The 19,242-nt window shown below is 40.8% G+C and overlaps 1 protein-coding gene across 6 annotated transcripts in view; it reads right to left on the reverse strand.

Moving 5' to 3' along the window:
• DENND1A (DENN domain containing 1A) overlaps nt 1-19,242 on the reverse strand; it is a 544,738-nt gene that overhangs the window by 184,225 nt on the left and 341,271 nt on the right. For all 6 annotated transcript variants that reach the window (XM_030817797.1, XM_012509181.2, XM_030817794.1 and 3 more), the window contains one exon: nt 18,742-18,843. In XM_030817797.1, the coding sequence (XP_030673657.1) occupies nt 18,742-18,843 (102 nt within the window). The remainder of the gene's footprint in view (nt 1-18,741; nt 18,844-19,242) is intronic.

Here is a 19,242-nt window from a genome sequence, read left to right on the forward strand (position 1 = left end):
TTTCATTTCAATCCATTTGAATTTAAATAGCCATGTGTGAATAGTGGCTACCATATTGGACAACACAGGGCCCTAGGTTGACTACTACTCATCCTTCAGGTCTCAGTTCAAATATCACTTCCTCAGTTGAACTGCTGAGGCTAGACTAAGGTTCCCCTATTATACACTCTCACTGTGTCTTTCATTTAGGGACACACAACAATGTATAATGATGCATTTCTGCAAGGATCCAATTAATGTCTGTCTTTTTTTTTTTTTTTTTTTCCAGATGGAGTCTCACTCTGTTGCCCAGGCTGGAGTGCAGTGGCACCATCTTGGCTCACTGCAACCTCCGCTTCCTGGGTTCAAGCAATTCTCCTGCCTCAGCCCCCTGAGTAGCTGGGATTACAGGCATGTGCCACCATGCCCAGCTAATTTTTGTATTTTTAGTAGAGATAGAGTTTCACCATGTTGGCCAGGCTGGTCTCAAACTCCTGACCTCAAGTGATCCATCCCCACTGGCCTCCCAAAGTGCTGGGATTACAGGCGTGAGCCACCGTGCCCGGCCTAATGTCTGTCTCTTCTATTAGACTGACCAGTCTAGGAAGGCAGGAACCATGTCCATCCTCAGTGCTGGCGCACCTCATTGAGAGGTGCAGTTCTAAAAGCCTGGCTCAAGTTGGTCTGTGCAGGTACTGCTTCTCTTTCCTGGGAGTTGCATTAACTGCTGGGTGTCACAGTTGGAGTTGAAAGATTTTTATTGTTATTACAAATTAGACACACAGCAGCAGGTGTGGAGGGGCAACAGAGTCACATTTTCCTTCCCCCTTTAAGGACTAAGGCAAGTTGATTAATTCTTCCTTACCTGGATAAAGTAGGCATCAAGGCTTTTTTCTAAAATCCCATAGGGAATGTGTGCATCTGGAGAGGGGAGAAGGGATTAGTGACTTGTTTTCCAATCCTCAGGGGCACAAAAACATTGGCTCTTTCTGCCACTTTCACATTGGCAATGAGAAATGGCAAATTGTCATTTCCATTACATAAGCGTATCTACCTATGCCTTCCTTAGTTCTTGCCTCAAATTCAAAACAAAAAGTCTTAATATGTCAAAGCAATAACACCTTAGTCTCTTTCCCAGGAATAGTTTCTGTAAGAACAAGAAATTTATCAGGAGAAAGGAATAGAAACTAGTATTTATCAAGCACCCTACTAGTTCCCAAATGACATGACAAGTATTTTCATATCCAGTATTGTATTAAAATTTCAGAACAAATGGCCTAGGTAGGCACAGCTATCCCCACTACACAGATGAGGAAAGCGAGACCCAGTTCCACATCACACTGACAGTAAGGCAAGGGCGGAAGCCAAAGTCAAGTCCAAGTCTGTCTTACTCCGGAGTCTGTGCTAGTCCATTGATTCTCACTGCTGCCAGGGTTTCTTAGACCACCAAATTAGATATGTCCATGGTACTGGTTTATTTTTTCCCTGATTTAATATATCTCCATTATTGTTTCCTCTCATTCCTTGCTTTTCTGTTTCTTTCTTGAGAATATGGTTATACCTTGACCTCAGTTGGCTTTAATTGCTTCTTCTGCATCCCATTTTCCCCTCAAAGATCCTGGTTCTCCATGGGGGAGTGAGGGCTGTGCTATTTATGTGGAGCTCCATGCTGGAGCTGGCTATGACCCTACGAGCCTGGGTCTCTGCTCCCTCCCTCTCCCCTGACAACTTGTGGGCTGTGTATACGTCAGAAAGTTAGTGGCAAGAGTTAGAATTCTAGGCAGCTTTTTGTCAGACAAAAGCATCAATTATCATTATGTGAATGGCTACTTCGTTATGTGCTATAGTAGCTCTGCTGAGCACCCCATGAATAAGCTATCAAATCCTTAGAATGACATCCTTGGAGTAAAAAAGTGCAATTTTAAAACAAAACCAAAAAAGGCCTGTTTCCACTATCTGCCAAATAAAGCTCAGGAGGAGTCTTGCCCACACATATACACTCCAGCCCTCTCCCCATGAGATGAATCTGAGTATCTCACCATTTGAAACTGAAACACACAGTAGTGAAGACTTTTGTGTTTTTCTATTTGTAAATCTTACCTTCCTCCAAATACTTTGTTGGCCCAGAGTACGTGAAATTATCTTTGTTTTCCTTTTACAACAATTTAGCTTTAACACACTACACATGCGTGTACACACACACACACACACACACACACACAATTAATGTAGCTAGAAAATCCTACCCAAGCTACAGGAGACTACAAGATCTGAGCTCAAAGTAAATATGTATTTATATTATTAGGTGGTCATTCCACAAAAAGATTGCTTCTAACTAAATATGTGCATGCATGTATGCATACACATACACACACATGTATCTATCCAGCGAGTGTTTTCAAAGAAGGGTTTTCTCCCCATACTTCTGGCAGTTCAGGTTTAAAGGTCAGATTTAAACTATCACCATGTTTCACGATGCAATCTGTGCAGTGCCGCGTAATGAAATGGTTCAGTAAAGGTGCTCATGGAAATTCTTTTAATTAGGTCTAAGGCTTTTCAGTTGTCAACATGAATAAACCAAGAAGCATTCTCTTGCAAACACAACACACAAAATTAAAGTGTAAGTTACCTTTGAAAAAGCTGATGTGCACTTGCAAAAGGAAACTTATATGTTTTTTACAACACAACATCCACCAATTTTTTTAAAAAAAATGACCAATATCTTTCAAGAACAAAATGGACTGCAAACCACAAATAAGAGGATTGCTCTATTTCTAATGAGCCAGAACATTAATGCCTTTTCTAATGGAAAGTATTTGGAGGAAGACTAAAGTTAATCATAATTAAAAATGTTTATCAAGAGACTAACGACTTTCTTCATGAGCAAAAGCCACCTTTCCATTTAACTATAATTAATTCTACAGATCAGCAGTATCTCAGTCAGACATGTGAATGTCCCACAATGATTCTGGCAAATTGAATGACATATATTAAAAATGAACCAAAATGCACCTCTGCCCTCAGAGCCACTATCTGAGGCCCAAAAGATGAGCATATCACAGCAGGAATGCCACCAAGATGCCTGCTTCCCTAAAGCCGTGTTAACAAACTAAACCATAGAGGTTTAGAAATTTTAACCATCAGTTCACAGCTAGAAATTGAAATTCACAAAACTCTAAGAAAACAGTAGGTTGCTTGGGGCAGTTGGGTTGTATTTGCACTGAGTTTTGAGAGAAAAGCAAAACTAAAACTATTCCAGTCACTACCAGGAGTTCAGATGTAGATGAATACAAAGGTGTTCGCAAATGCCAACCGAACTTCAGACCTGACATGGAATGAGACAACTCGGAGCAATGGCAGCATGTCATAAACATGTATAATAAATCAATGTCTTGATTGATCAACCGATGAATATATTCCAGTGAACTCTAGGCATGAGGGGACCACACTTTACAGTATATGGATTTACTCTGGGCTCAGACAGACCTGAGTTCAAATTCTGGCTCTGTCCCTGGCTATTATCTGGATGCCTCTAGGCAAGTTACTTAGCCCTTTTTCTTCATCTATAAAAAGGGGATAAAGTACCCTCCCTTCCTTTTTTTTTTTTTTTTTGCAGTATTCTTGTGTAGATTAAATGTCAAGATTTTCAAATCCCCTAGCACAGTGCCTGGCACACAGTGGGGCCTAATTGATGGTGACTATTCTTCTGCGCTAGCTCAACTCCAAAGCCAAAACTACCCAAGCCTTTATTTTAGCATCGAAAAGAATCATGGGTCCACAATTAACATTTTCTAGGGCATCAATTACTGAAATGTCACTCATTATGCTGAGCCTAGTGGATTTATTTAGTGACCCAAACTTGGTGTGTATTTGGGAGTTAATGAAGAGCTTGGTGTTTACAAAGATAAAAGTAGGGTTTGTCTCAGCCACAATCCTGGGCTGAATGGATATAGATTTCCCTGCTTAGGGATGTGGCCAGGCCGGATTCATGGTGGATCACATGGATACATCCACACAGAGTGAGATATCTCCCAAGGGGATCCGGGCATCTCCACCTCCTCAGGGGAGGAAAAAAAAAAAACAGGAAGGGGGGTGGGAAGTGTGTATAATAGATGTGTTTCACAGTGTCCCCGCTGTGATGAACAACTTGATCCACTTACAGTTCCAAACACATGATGCATAAAAGAGCTGACAGAAATTCAATTCTTGCAAAGAAAAGCATCTGCTCTCTAGTGGGAACGGCCAAATATTAAGCAGTTTTAAGGCAGGGCAAAGACCTAGAGGAGCACACTTCATTATCTAGATAGCTAGAGTAAAGAAATGCAGAGGATTACAAACGAACGAAAAAGTAGCCAAGATTCCAAGCATTAATTACCCGGGGTAAAATGATTCAAGTTAAATCTTTGTTACGACAAATATTAAACCCAGCTGTGTTTATGTAGCAGTTGTGAAAAAGAAGAAAAAAAGAAATCCGTGTACAATATCTGTGAGCTCTGCCAGTTAATTGAATTCGCTGGCAGCATTTCCTCCACCACGAGCCAAACATCCTCAAAGATAAAATGTAGCTTTTAAACAGACCTGGGAAAAACAGAATCAAGAAATTTCAACCAATAAAACACAACTCTTTACTGGTATAAAAGTAAAGTAAAATTCAGTAATGAAAGGAAGGAAGTCTCTTAAACATTTACTGCATTCCAAAGCTTGGAATTGTGGTTTATTGCTGAGGTCTCTTCTGATGTCCCACAGTGCTCCTGCTCCAGCATCTTTAATGAAGTCCCATAAACTCCCATAAAATCCTCGATTGTTGACAAATCATACACACACGCTTAGGGCAAGGCTCACTGGATCACGATGCTCCCTTCCTGAATGAATGAAATTTACAAGTCACAGCATAGACAGTGTCGCCGAGTGGCCCAAGACAGAACAGGGATGGACAAACAACTCCTTAAAAGCACAAGGGATGAATGACTGGATGCTGGTCACAGGTGATACTAAGAATTCTCTCTAGCACACTGTCCCCTGACCCCAAGTCCAGTATCAGTAGATGTGGGGTGGGGGAAAGCTTTGGTCAGATTCTAGCAACCAGCAAAGCAGCAAGAGGTGGGATCCAACACTCGACCCTTAGTCTGGGACTCCTGGTAGCATGAATTTTATCACATCATTCGCTGGCTTAATCATCTTAGTAGATGCCCCACTGCCCCAAACTTGAAGTCCAAACTTGTTTTTGTGACCATTCCCAATCTGGTCCCTCCTGTCTATTTGGGTCTCATCTTTTGTCCCTCCCAATCACACACCCTGTGTTCTAGCTGTAATAAACTGTTAATTCCTGGTTCACACCTCCAACCTCCATGCATTCAATTCTCATCCCCCAGTGTGCTCAACGCTCCTTTCCAGGAAGGATGACTGTTTCTCACATGTTTCCATGTCCCCATGGCTCAATACACTGAGCATACACCCAAAAAACTTTGGCTAAATGAATAATGAACAAATAATCTCCATACCTGAAGTGGCTATAGATCTGCCCATTTGGAAGACTCTGAACTAGAAACATCCAGAGTCTCCTGTGTATGGAAGCAAAGCTGTCAGTAAAAAGTATAAATGAGTAGAAAAGCAATGGCAAGAGATGAGGTAGGAGAGATGGGCAGAAAGTGGATTACAAAGGCCCATATTATGGAGCCTGAATTTCACCAAGAGAAAAATGAGGCGCCACTAAAGGTTTTCAGTTGGGGAGTGGTCTCCATGCTCTGTAATACACCTTTGTTTATAGCCTGGAGGATGGACTGGGACTGGAGAAGTGGGGGCAAGACTGGCAGTCCAGCCTGCATTAGCTCTTCTACTAACCAGCCTGGGATCTCACTGAGAATAAAGATTATGTCTTAATCACCTCCATACTCATTATACCCAATATAAAGCCTAGCACATAGTAGGTACTCAGGAAATGCCTGCTGAATGAATAAACACTCTATCAGAAAATACTAACAAAAATGCATTAACAGGGCAGAAGTATCAAGTCCACAAAAAGGCCTAGTCCCTCGCTTCTGGAATCAAATGCATTGTTGAGTCACAGGGAAAGATCACACACCAGTTCCTACAAGCCTTGTAGAATATCTCGAGAGTCTGAGGGTTCTGGGCCTTTGAAGAAATATGGAGTGGAGAAGGCCAGGGCTTGAGATAAACATGAAGTCTGTAAACAGGCCTTTAGATCTAAAAGAAGGAGTATTCTTGCCATATTTTTCCTCCAAAATCCACAGCTAGGGAACAATGCAATATTGTCAGTGAAAACACTACATTAGCAACTTTCATGGAACATAGCAAGGTATAAGGCATTAACCTTGCCAACCTCATTTTTTTTTCTAGGGTGAAAAAAAGCTAACTCAGACAAGATTATACATTTGAGACTAAATTGTCTAGGCATCTAGCACAAAGCCGAGCCATCCTGCCTCCAAAGTTACCCTTTGCTCATGTACATAAATCATCTAAAAATCAGCAGTTGTTCTGAAAGCTACTTAATATTGGAACTCCACCTTTAAAATTAATTTCCAAGGCTGCTACTTTAAAAAATTAACTAAGTCATAACTGATATATAATAGAATGCATACACTTAAAAAGCACAGTCCAGTGAGTTTTGACCAATATGAACACGTGTGTATCCACCCCCACAATCAAGAAACAGAACAGTTTCTTCACCACAAAAGGTTGGTTGGTGCCCCCTGGCAGTCAGGCCCTGCCTCCTCCACCCCAGCCCAAGGCAACCACTGATCTGCTTTCACCCACTATAGACTAGCTTTCTCTCTTCTATTTTACATAAATGAAATCCTACAGTGCCGTGTGTCTGGCTTCTTTTGCTCAGTGTGAATTACGATTCATTCACGTTGCTTGGTGTATCAAACGTTTGTTACTACAGAATACTGAGTAAATATATAAACATGAGGGATATAATACATTGTTTATTTATCCATCTACCACTTCATAGACATTTCGGTTACTTTCAGTTATTGTTCTCTATGAATAGAGCTGCCATAAACATTCATGTACAAGCCTGTTTGGATATAGTTTCATTTCTCTTGGGTGAACAGCCAGGTGTGCGATTGTTGGGTTGTATGGTAGGCGTAAGTTTAACTTCATGAGATATTGACAAACTGTTTTCCAAAGTGGTTGTACCGTATTGTACTCCCAACAGCAGTGATGAAAGCTCCACATAAATGCTTCCACATCTTTGACAATACTTGGTGTTGCCAGTGTTTACATAATTTTAAAGTCAGGTTTATTGAGGTATAATTGACATACCTTAAGATTCACCATCTTTAGTGAATAGTTCTAAGAATTTTGAAAGATGCATGTAGTCATATATCTATCACCACAATCAAGATACAGACGGTCCATCATCCCCCAAATTTCCCTTGTTCCACTTTTAGTCCTGGCAACCACTCAGGTATTTCTAGCTTTATAGTTTTGCCTGTTCCAGAATGTCAAATAAATGGATTCTGTCACTTCTAATGTAGTTGAGATTCATCCATTTTGTGGAATAGATCAGTAGTTAGCTTCTTCTTCTTGATTGTGGAGTAGCCTTCTATTTTATGGGTGTACCACTGATTGTTTATATATTAACCAGTTGGGGGACGTCTGTATTGTTTCCGGTTTGGGTTGCTAAAAACATACACATACATAAGTTTTCATTTTCTTGGGCAAATACCTAGGTGTGGGATTGCTTGGTCATACGGTAAACATATGTTTAAAATATACATCTATAAGAAATTCAGCCTTTTTATTTTAGCCGTACCAGTGGGTATACGGTGGAACCTTGTTGTGACATTAATTCGTACCCTCATGACTAATGATGCAGAGTATCTTTTCATGTGCGTATTGGCTATTTTAATATCTTTTTGTGATGTGTTTCTTCAAATATTTTACCCATTTTAATTGAGCTATCTTCTTGCTATTGAGTTTTGGAATTTTTAAATATATTTTGGATAAAAGTCCTTTTTTTTTTTTTTGGAGACGGAGTCTCACTCTGTCGCCCAGGCTGGAGTGCAGTGGCGCGATCTCGGCTCACTGCAAGCTCCGCCTCCCGGGTTCACGCCATTCTCCTGCCTCAGCCTCTCCCAGTAGCTGGGACTACAGGCGTCCGCCACCACGCCCGGCTAATTGTTTGTATTTTTAGTAGAGACGGGGTTTCACCGTGGTCTCCATCTCCTGACCTCGTGATCCGCCCCCCTCGGCCTCCCAAAGTGCTGGGATTACAAGCGTGAGCCACCGCGCCCAGCGGATAAAAGTCCTTTTTTAGGTATAAGTGTTAAGAATATTTTATCTCATTTTGTCTGTGGCTTGCTTCTTCATTTTTTTAAATGATGCTTTTGGGGAGCATAAGTTTTTACCTTTCATGACGTCCAATTTATCACTTTTTAATTTATGATGTGTGCTTTTTATGTCCTAAGAAATTTTTGCCTACCCCCAATTCATGAGGATTCCCTCTCATATTTTTTTTCTAGTCATTTGATTGTTTTTGCTTCTATTTTTAGGTCTACAATCTATTTTGAGCTAATATTTGCATGAGGTAAAAGTCAAGGCTTCTTTTTTTTCCATATAGATATCCAGTTGTTCCAGCACATTTGTTGGAAAAAAAGATCCCTCTTCTTTCCCTTTTGAATTACTTTAGCATATTTGTTGAAAAATCAATTGACCACTTATGTGTAGGTCTAATTCTGGACTCTTAATTTTGTTCTACTGATTTATATGTCTTTCTACACTGTCTTGATTACTGTAACTTTATAGTGAGTCTTGCAAACAGGTAATATAAGTCTTACAACTTTATTCTTCTCTTTCAACATTGTTTTGGCTATTCTAGATCTTTTGCATATTCACATACATTTTAGAATCAGCTTGTCAAGTTTACCAAAAAAAAAGCCATCTGGAATTTGGGTTGGGATTATATTGAATCTATAGATCAATTTAGGGAAAATTAACATCTTAAAAATATTGAGTAAAAAAATATTGAGTCTTCCAATCCAAAACATGGAATAGCTCTCCATTTATTTAGGTCTTTTAAATTTTTTCTCAGAAATGTTTCATAGCTTTCAGGATACAAATCTTCAACATATTTTCTTAAATTTATTCCTAAGTATTTTGTGTTTTGTATGCTATTTTAAATGGTACTTAAAAAAATCTCATTTTCAATTGCTTGTTACTAGTATATAGAAATACATTTGATTTTTGTATACTGACTTTATCCTGCACCCTTGCTAAATTCATTTATGAGACTCCTTAGAATTTTCCATATACACCATCAAGTTGTCTGAATAAAGAGAATTTCACTTCTTTCTAATCATTAAGGCTTTACCTCTTTTCCCCGTCTTGAACTGGTGGGAACCTCCAGTACAATGTTGAATGGAAATAAGAAGAGCAGATACCTTTTTTTCATTCTCAGGGGGAAAGAAATCAGTCTTTCACCATTAAGTATGATGTGAGCTGTAGGTCTTTTCTAGATGCTCTCTATCACAGTGAGAATACTTCATTTTCTAGGAGTTCTTATCATGAATACTGCCGAATTTTTCCTAAAATTTTTTTTTGCATATATCTTGTTATTATTTTCCTTTTCAGTTTATTGATATAATAGATTACATGGTTTTTCAAATATTTAGCCAACCTGTATTCGCATCTTTAAAATATATATTGCTGGATTCAATTTGATAATATTTTGTTAAAGATTTTTGCATCTATATTGGTCTGTAGTTTCCTTTTTTTTTTTTTTTTGTAAATTATTTATCTGGTTTTCAAGTTGCAGTAAAGCTGACCTCATAAAATAAGGTGAGACATCTTCCTTTTACCTCTGTTTTTTGAAAAAGTTGGTGATAAGATTGTATTAGTTCTTCTTAAATATATGATAGAATTAACCAGGGAGGCTCTCTGGGCCTAGAGTTTTCTTTGCGGGAAAGTTTAACAGATTCAAAATTCTTTAATAGAAATAGTGCCATTTTTCTATTTCTTCTTGAGTCACTTTCCGTAATTCAAGGAATTTGTTCATTTTACCCAATTTGTCAAAATTGTAGACATAAAGTTATTCATAATACTCCCTTCTTTTTCTAAAACGAACTTTCATTTTGAAATATTTTTAGATTTACAGAAAAGTTACAAAGACAGTACAAAGAGGACCCATATTCTCCTTACCCAGTTTCAGTTTCCCCTAAACAGGGGTGTTGAAGGGAGAGAATGCAGTCATGGGTTCTTAGTTTGTTTCTGGTTGGGCCGGCAAAGCCTCTTCATCCCTCCTTTCCACTTATCACTAGAGAGAGAAACTAAAAGCTATGGCTTCAGGCTGCTAGAAGCCTAAAACAAAACAGAACAGCCACAACAACAAAGTGGGGTGGGTTGGACAAGCTTGCATATCTTAGATTACCACCATACATTTGTCAAAACTAAGAAACTAACTGGCACATTAGTATTAACTAAACTCCCGACTTTATTGTGATTTCACCAGTTTTCCATTCATGTCATTTTTCTATCCCAAGATCCAATCCAGGATCCTACCTTGCATTTAGTTGTCATGTCTCCTTAGTCTCCTCTGGTTTAGAACAGTTTGTCTTTCCTTTGTTATGACCTTGACAGTTGTGAGAAATGCTGGTAAGATATTTTGTAGAACAGCAGTCCCACAACCTTTTTGGCACCAGGGACCAGTTTCATGGAAGACAATCTTTTCATGAACTGGTGGGGGTGGTGGAGAGGTGCAAGGGTGGATGGTTTTGGGATGAAACTGTTCCACCTCAGATCATCAGGCATTAGATTCTCATAAGGAGCACACAACCTACATCCCTTGCATACAACGTTCACAACAGGGTTCACGGTCCTTTGAGAATCTAATGCCGCTGCTGATCTGACAGGAGCTAGAGTGCTCAGATGGTCATACTCACTCGCTGCTCACCTCCTACTGTACAGCTGGGTTCCGAACAGGCCATGAACTGGCACCAATCCACAGCCCAGGGGTTGGAGACCCCTGTTGCAGAATGTTCCCAAATTTGAGTTTCTCAGAAGTTTCTGCATGATTAGAGTGGATTTTTGGAAAGAATACCATAGAGGTGAAATATCCTCATTACATCACATCAGTGGTTATATGATATCCACATGACACCACTGGTGATGTTAAAATTGATCATTTGGTTAAGGTAGTGTCTGCCAGTTTCTCCACTAAAGTTGCTCTTTTTCTCTTCACACACACTGTTTTTTAGGAATAAATACATTCTAGCCCACACCCAAGTAGGGTCAAGGGGCGATTAAGCCCCTTCTCCTGGACAGGACAGTATTTACAAATATTATTTGGTATACTTCTATAAGGATGATATGTTTTTCTGCCCCTCAACTCTCTTTTGATCAGCATTTGGCTGGTATATCTTTTCTATCCTTTTACTTTTCATCTATTTGACTCTTCACATTTAAAGTAGAATTCTTATAGAAATTATACAATTGGGTCTTGCTTTTTTATATAATAATCTCTGTAAATTGGACTGTCTAGACAATGTATGTTTAATGTAAAAACCAACATAGTTGAATAAATCTATTATCTTGCTAACTTTTCTATTTGTTCCATCTGTTGTCATGTTTACTCTTTCCCCACAAAATGTTTTGGACCTTCAATACTGGCTTATTAGTTATATATCTCTGTCTTATTTTTTCCTCCCTTAGTGGCCCTTGTAAGGTTTACAACATAAGTCTCTAACTTAATACAGTCTACCTTCAAATAATATTATGCCAGTTTTTGTATACAGGCAACATAAAGACCTTTAAACAGAATACTTCTATTCTCCACCCCCTACAGGTATTATTACCAGCAGAATACCTCCACTGGTATTATTTTTACTTGAAATACTCAATTAACTTTTTTAGAAATTACAAATGAGAAAATAAGTTTCTTACATGTACCCATATATTTACTATCTGTGGTTCTCTTCACTTCATTACAGTTCAGATTTCCCTATAACATCATTTTTCCCCCCTGAAGAACTTCTTTTAACATTTCTTGTAGTGCAGGTCTGCTGACAATGATTTCTCCCATTTTGTATCTGTTTGAAAAAGTCCTAGTTTTGCCTTTTTTTTTGTTTTTTTTTGAGATGGATTCTAGCTCTGTTTCCCAGGCTGGAGTGCAGCGGTGAAATCTCGGCTCACTGAAACCTCTGCCTCCTGGGTTCAAGTGATTCTGCCACCTCAGCCTCCTGAGTAGCTGGGATTACAGGCACCCGCCATCATGACTGGCTAATATTTGTATTTTTGTAGAGATGGGGTTTCACTACATTGGCCAGGCTGGTCTTGAACTCCTGACCTCAGGTGATCCACCTGCCTCAGTGCTTTCATTCTTGAAGGATATTTTCACTGGATATAGAATTCTGGGTTGATAAAAATTATCTTTCATTACTTTAAAAATGTCATTCCATTGTCTTCTGCCCTAAATGGTCTCTGGCAATAAGTCTGCTATAATTACTTCTCATACCTTTTTCTCTCTGGCTAATTTAAGCTTTTCTTGGTTTTTAGCAATTAATCAAAATGTATCTTTGTGTGGTTTTATTTGGGTCCATTGTGTTTCAGGTTTATTGAGCTTCTTGGAGCTCTGAGTATAATTTCATCAAAATTGAAAAAAAATCAGCTATAATCTTTTAAAATATTTTTTCTGTCTTTCCTCACCTTCCTTACCTTCTGGGACTCCAGTTGCAAGTATGTTAGCCCTCTTGATATTATGCTATAGGATCACTGAGTTTTGTTAACTTTTTCCAGTCTTTTTTCTTTCTTGGCTTCATATTGAGAAGTTTTTATTGCTATATCTTCAAATTCACTGATGTTTTATTCAGTGGTATCTCATATCCTCTTAATCCCATAAGTGATTTTTTTTTTCATTCTAGGTGTATTTGTTGCTTACAGATGTTCCCTTTCATTTTTAAATATCTTCCATTTCTCCCTTCATTTAATCAGGTCTTCCTTTAAATTCATGAACATACTTACAGTCTTCACAAAATCTACTTTAGTCTTTATCTGCTAGTTCTATCGTATCTGTCACTTCTGAGTCTGTTTCTATTGACTAATTTTCCTCTTGTTAGGGGTGACGTTTTCCTCATTCTTAACATGTCTTGCACTTTTTAAATAAGATGTTAGATACTGTGAATGTTATGCTATCAAATATTGGATTGTATTGCCTTCTTTTAAAGAGGGTTGAAGTTTATTTTGACACGAGATTAGATTTCTTGCACATCAGATTGATCTTTTAAAGACTTCTTTAAAAAGAAATAGGTTTGTTTAAAACTTTTTATTGAAGTTTAACATACACACATAAAAATGCACACACCACTGGTGCTCAGCTTGATGAATTCACCCCCATGTAATTGGCACTCAGATTAAAATCCGGCACATTTTAAGACCCCTAAAGCCCTCTCTTGTGCCTCTCAAAGCTTAATTTTAAGCTCTTTAAGGGCAGGGCTAAAATGATCTTTATAGCTAATTTAGATGTACTATTAAGTCATGCCCTACTGGTGTCTCTTATCATTGTCCTGAATGACCAACAAGATCTCTGGCTCTGGTTGGTCAGAACCTGCAGGATTCCTAGACTTGTGTGCGCTCTGAGAACTGTTCATCTTATAGTTTCCTGTCAGGAGTTTTACCCTATATATGGGCAGATTAGTCTTCAGTAGGTTTGTCAATTCAGGTTTCTGGAGCTCTTCGGCTGAGTAGCTCCCTCCTATCTGATACTCTCACCTGCAAATTTAAACCATCTCCCCTTCAAACTGTTCTTTAACCTTTCAGCTCCCCAAAACTGTTGTGCTTTGCTGGGGATTCCCCTTCTAGTACCAGTATCCAGAAAATGCCTCAAGGCAGAAAGCCAGTGGGATAGTAGGTCTCGCCTCACTGGCCTCCTTTCACTCAGGGGTAACAATCTTGTCTGTTGTCCAACATGTGAAAACAGCTGTTTTCATATTTGTCCAGAGTTTTAATTGTTAATTGTGGGAGGATTAATCCAGTTCCAATTATTCTATCATGGCTGGAGAGCAGTGGTGCAATCACAGCTCACTGCAAACTTGAATTCTTGGCCTCAAGCAATTCTTCTGCCTGAGACTCCCAAAATGCTGGGATTACAGGCATGAGCCACCATGTCTGGCCCCAAGCCTCTTTTAATAAAGTTTCCAGCATAGATGCCATGTTTTACAAGATTTCATCTACCATAATAACCCAATCCATATGTGCCTTCCATCCTTCCATCTATCTATTCAGTGGCTGCTAGATTCTTGGAAAACAAAGATGAATAAAACTCAATTACTGCTCCCCCAAAAAACTGACAAGTAAAAGGGAAATGGGCAATAAATCAGTACAATTACACAAGGTACACAAGGGGCTGTGGGGACATAGAGAAAGATATGGTCAAATCTACGTGAAGGTCAAAAGATTCTGTGTGTGTGTGTGTGTGTGCATGTGTTTGTGTGTGTGTGTGATTAAATACTTGAGAACAGGTCTTGGAGAATGAGTAAGAGATTAATAGATGAGGTAAGACAGTGGGACAAAAGAAACGCTGTATACAAAGTATGAAGTTACGAAACAACATGTAAATTTGGGACAACCATTAACAGTTCTAAAAACCTACAGTACAGAGTTTAAAGCAGGGAGGAGAGAGAGAACTACAGCTATGGAGAAACAAAAACAGGGGGGTATCATGAAGGAGGGCTGAATGCCCTGAGGATCATAATTCACATCCGTAATTCATCATCATCAGCTACTATCGATTGTGCTGATAGGATATATGTTTTAAATATATTATATATATTACATTTAATTCTCAAACAACCTTATATGGAAATTAAGTCTTAGAGAGCTTAAGTAATTTTGCCCAAGATTACATGGACATGAAGTGAGGAAGCCAGGATGTGAAAACAGGTCTGTTTGATTTCAAAGCCAACAAAGGGAAGTTGCCTTGAATCTCTAGGTAATGGGAAGTTACAGGAGAATTTTTTTGTCCTTAAATGTTTTTTTTGAAAAATTACATTCACTGACGGAATAGTTTTAGTTAGGTGGGAAATGGAGTTTATGTTTTTAGAAAGGTCACTCTGAGGCATGAGGAGGAAAGATTGGAGGGATGAGGCTCGAGTCAGATGAGTAAGTCTTGAGTCTGCTGGTAATAATGCAGGAGGAAAATAAAAGCTTAGATTAGGTGGGGTTTAGGAGGGATAAGGAAGAGGATGTGGATTTACCAAATGTTTAAGAAGCAGAATCTGTCAGAGTAAACACACAACTTTGGCCAAAGGGGAGATTTTAAGGTCAACGATGGATAGGCTGATACACTAAAATTACCAGGTCCTATGCTAAATGCAGGGGACACAAACACAGGCAGGGCATGATTTCTCCTCTTGATAGCTCATGTAGCATCACAGAATCAAAGCTGTGAATTCCACTGAAATACAATAAATACCTTACAGACCACATCTCCCCCCATTACAATCTTCAGAATCCTTAATGAGTATAGAGGCCCAAGCTGGAAACCACTGCTGTAGAACATTCTCAACCCTGTTACAAACCAGCTTGCATATAGGAGGTCCCATTTGTGCAGGCTGAGACTGTCAGGACATGGAGGTTATTAACTGTCCTCCAACCTTGCCTATAATTATCAGCAACAATTTTATTAAAAACAAATGCAGGTACCATTTCTTGAATGCTGACAACACGCAAGCACTGTGCCAAGCATTTGATAATCATTACCATAGCTGTTTGCCATAATAATCCTCAGAGCAGGCCTGGTACTCCTCTTTTAATGTGGAAAACTGAGGCTCAGAGAGGGAAAATAACTCACCCAAGTTACTTTGGTCCCCTGAGGCTACCTCATTTTGTCATTTAAAAGGCATCTTGGAATTTGCCATCTTCAGAAAGACTCCATTATCCTCCCCAAAATTTTGTTACTCTCTCTCCTGGGCCCTTCTGTGCCCGATTCCTATTTCCCCGTGGTCTCTATTATGCTATACTGTAATAGATATGTAATTGACATATCTGTTTCCTTTACTGACATATAATCTTTGAAGATCTGCTTTCTCTTTGCTGCTCAGTGCCAGCACAGGGTCAAAGCAGTGCAGATGGGACCAGTTAGTCCACTCCATGGTTTCCGAGCTGCCAGTCACTCATCTCATGCTGCCCCAGGGCCCTTGGCCATTTCCTGCACCTGACAGACCTCAGGTTCACTTCCCACATTCACTAGGCATTTGCCTGGTCCACACCTGAGATATCCATGGCTTCAAGAGGTGCTTGTCCACTGAAAGGTAACAGGGATGGGAGCCTCAGATTCCTTGCACCAAAAGAACTCAAATTATAGCTAGTAGGCCCTAAGGTACCAACCATGTACTACCCTGTCCTGACATGATTCTCACACCTCACAGGTCCTCATGCCTGTCTGACACTTTAATTTTTCCGAAGTTCTGTCATCTCTTGCTGCCTCAGAGGGAGGCGGGGTACACAGAGTAGAGGCAGCACAGACTGGGGGTCCAATCTCAGCTGTGCCCCTAATCACCTACAGGATTTCAGGCAAGGCATGTGCTCTCTGAGGTTCTCTCCTCTCTGTAGAAAGGAGAGATCACCTGTTCCAAAGGGCTACAACACTGTCATTCAGGATGGATGACATGCTAAATGCAGAAGACACCTAGTAGGGCAGAGGGGCCACAAGGGCTCTGTAGACCCATGGGGTTGAGTTCACGCCTTGGCTCCTCCTCTCTCTAGCTCTGTGGGTCAAGCGGGAGTAAGGAAAAGACCATCCTCAGAGTGGCATGAAGAGTAAATGAGAGGTCAATGATGGGAGCTCAGTGCAGTGAGCCAGTGAATGGCAGCCATTGTTGAATTATAAGTGGAGCACTGCTGTAGGGCACTAATGACTCCCCCAAAATCTCACAGTGAGTTAGGTGGAGAGAAGTTTGAAATCCTTTTACGGCTGGGCACAGTGTCTCGTGCTTGTAATCCCAGCACTTTGGGAGGCTGAGATGGGTAGATTGCTTGAGCCCAGGAGTATGAGACCAGCCTGGGCAACACAGCAAGACTCCGTCTCTACAAAACGTAGCTGGGCGTGGCGGCATGTGCCTACAGTCCCAGCTACTCCGGAGGCTGAGGTAGGAGGATCAGTTGAGCCCAGGAGGCAGAGGCTGCAGTGAGCTAAGATAGTGCCACTGCACTCAGGCCTGGGTGACAGAACCAGACACTGTTTCAAAAAAAAAAAGGAAAGAAATTCTCCTGCAAGACATTCATCAACAAATAGCAATCCTTTCAGAACAGCTACCCACAGGGTACCACTGGGGCTTCTGGCAGTGATGGTGCACCAATGCCCACCAGGTAAAACACTTCCCCGACCAGGACACATATGAGCACCACATGGCCAGGAACAACAACCCCTTTCACTCTGAAAGTCAGGATAACTCGATAGATCTTCTTGCAGGCAGGGCGACGGAGGCCAAAGCAGAAACATCAAAACCACACTTGCCGGTGAGGCCCAATCCTCACTGGCACGGACAAGGGGAGAATGGGTCTACCTCACACAGCTGCCTACAGGGAAGCTCCAAGTAGCAACAGAAGACAGGTGTATAGGCAGATGTTAGCATGGCAAATGTGGCAGCCAGCTACTTTTTGCTCAATAGAACCCACATTCTGTGTAGACCTGAGGCAACAAAGTGCAATGCGGAGGGTGCACAGCCACACTGACAGCACTGCCACCCGATACTCTACCATGTTCTAGATGGTCTAGGAAAAAAATGTAGGTTTGAAGTACCCCAAATTGTTCACACTGAAAACCCCACCAGCTGCCTTCTGTGGTGTTACTTGGAGGGAGCTGCCCTGATCTCTAGAGGTGGCAATGTGCTGGGGAGAGGTGGTGAGACACTCAGACTCCCACAGGAAGAGGAGAGGTCTAGACACTAAGGTCACTTCACAGTCTTTCTGATGAAAGTTCAAGTCAAAATAGACTCAAGAAATAAACCACCTTCTGACTTTCTTTTTTTCTTTTTGTTTGTTTTTGGTTTTTTTTGAGATGGAGTCTTGCTCTGTCGCCCAGACTGGAGTGCAGTGGCGCAATCTCAGCTCACTACAACCTCTGCCTCCTGGGTTCAAGCAATTCTCCTGCCTCAGCCTCCTGAGTAGCTAGGACTACAGGCACATGCCACCACACTCAGTTAATTTTTGTATTTTTAGTAGAGACTGTGTTTCACCATGTTAGCCAGGATGGTCTCACTTTCCTGATCTTATGATCTGCCCGCCTTGGCCTTCCAAAGTGCTGGGATTACAGGCGTGAGCCACTGTGCCCAGCCTTTCTTTTTTATTTTTTTGAGATGGAGTCTCGCTCTGTCACCCAGGCTGGAGTGCAGTGGCACAATCTCAGCTCAATGCAACCTTCACCTCCTGGGTTCAAGTGATTCTCCTGCCTCAGCTCCCGAGTAGCTGGGATTACAGGCATGCACCACTATGCCTGGCTAATTTTTGTATTTTTAGTAGAAACAGAGTTTCACCATGTTGCCCAGGCTGGTCTCGAACTCCTGACCTCAGGTGATCCACCCGCCTCGGCCTCCCAAAGTGCTGGGATTACAGGTGTGAGCCACCATGCCTGGCCACCTTCTAACTTTCTACACTGAGACAAAAGTTTCAATGGAGAAACAAACTGCAGTTCTCAGGTCACAGGAAAACCCTAGCTATTTCCCCTCCTTCCCCATTCCCCAAAGTCACATTCATTTCCTTTGCAGGAGCTCACAGAAGTTAGACCCTCGCGAGCTCATGACCTACCACGTCGTTTGGGAGGCTCTGGAGGTCATCGAAGGGGGTTTCCAGGGTGTTGGTGTCCACATTCAGGATCACGACATCATCCAGGGCCATGTTTCTGACTTTCTGCAAGAAGAAAAAAATCCAGAAGAGAAGGTCATTGAGGTGCCATCAAGACACACTTCCCCTGCCTTCTCTGGGGAAGAGGCATAGAAAAGAAAAGCGACATTTGACAAAGTCTTACTCTGCAGCAGGCCCAATGGTAGGAGGTTCACATTTGTTAGCTCACTGAACTCTCATAAAATCTTTGTGAGCTTGCATGATTATCCCCAAGTCCCAGGAGTGAAAAGGGTTCACAGAGGCTCAGTAACATGCCCCAGGTCACATAGCCAGAAAGTAAGAGGAATCATTACACCCCATCATCATTTTTCCCCTATATATTTAACAGATGCTGAGGTCAAAAGCTCTGGCCCCAGGAATGCTGATATACGGCTATGTTCTTATGATATTCCTGTTCAATCCAGC

Source organism: Nomascus leucogenys, chromosome 8 (assembly GCF_006542625.1).
Source record: "Nomascus leucogenys isolate Asia chromosome 8, Asia_NLE_v1, whole genome shotgun sequence".
NCBI classification, from domain to species: Eukaryota; Metazoa; Chordata; class Mammalia; order Primates; family Hylobatidae; genus Nomascus; species Nomascus leucogenys.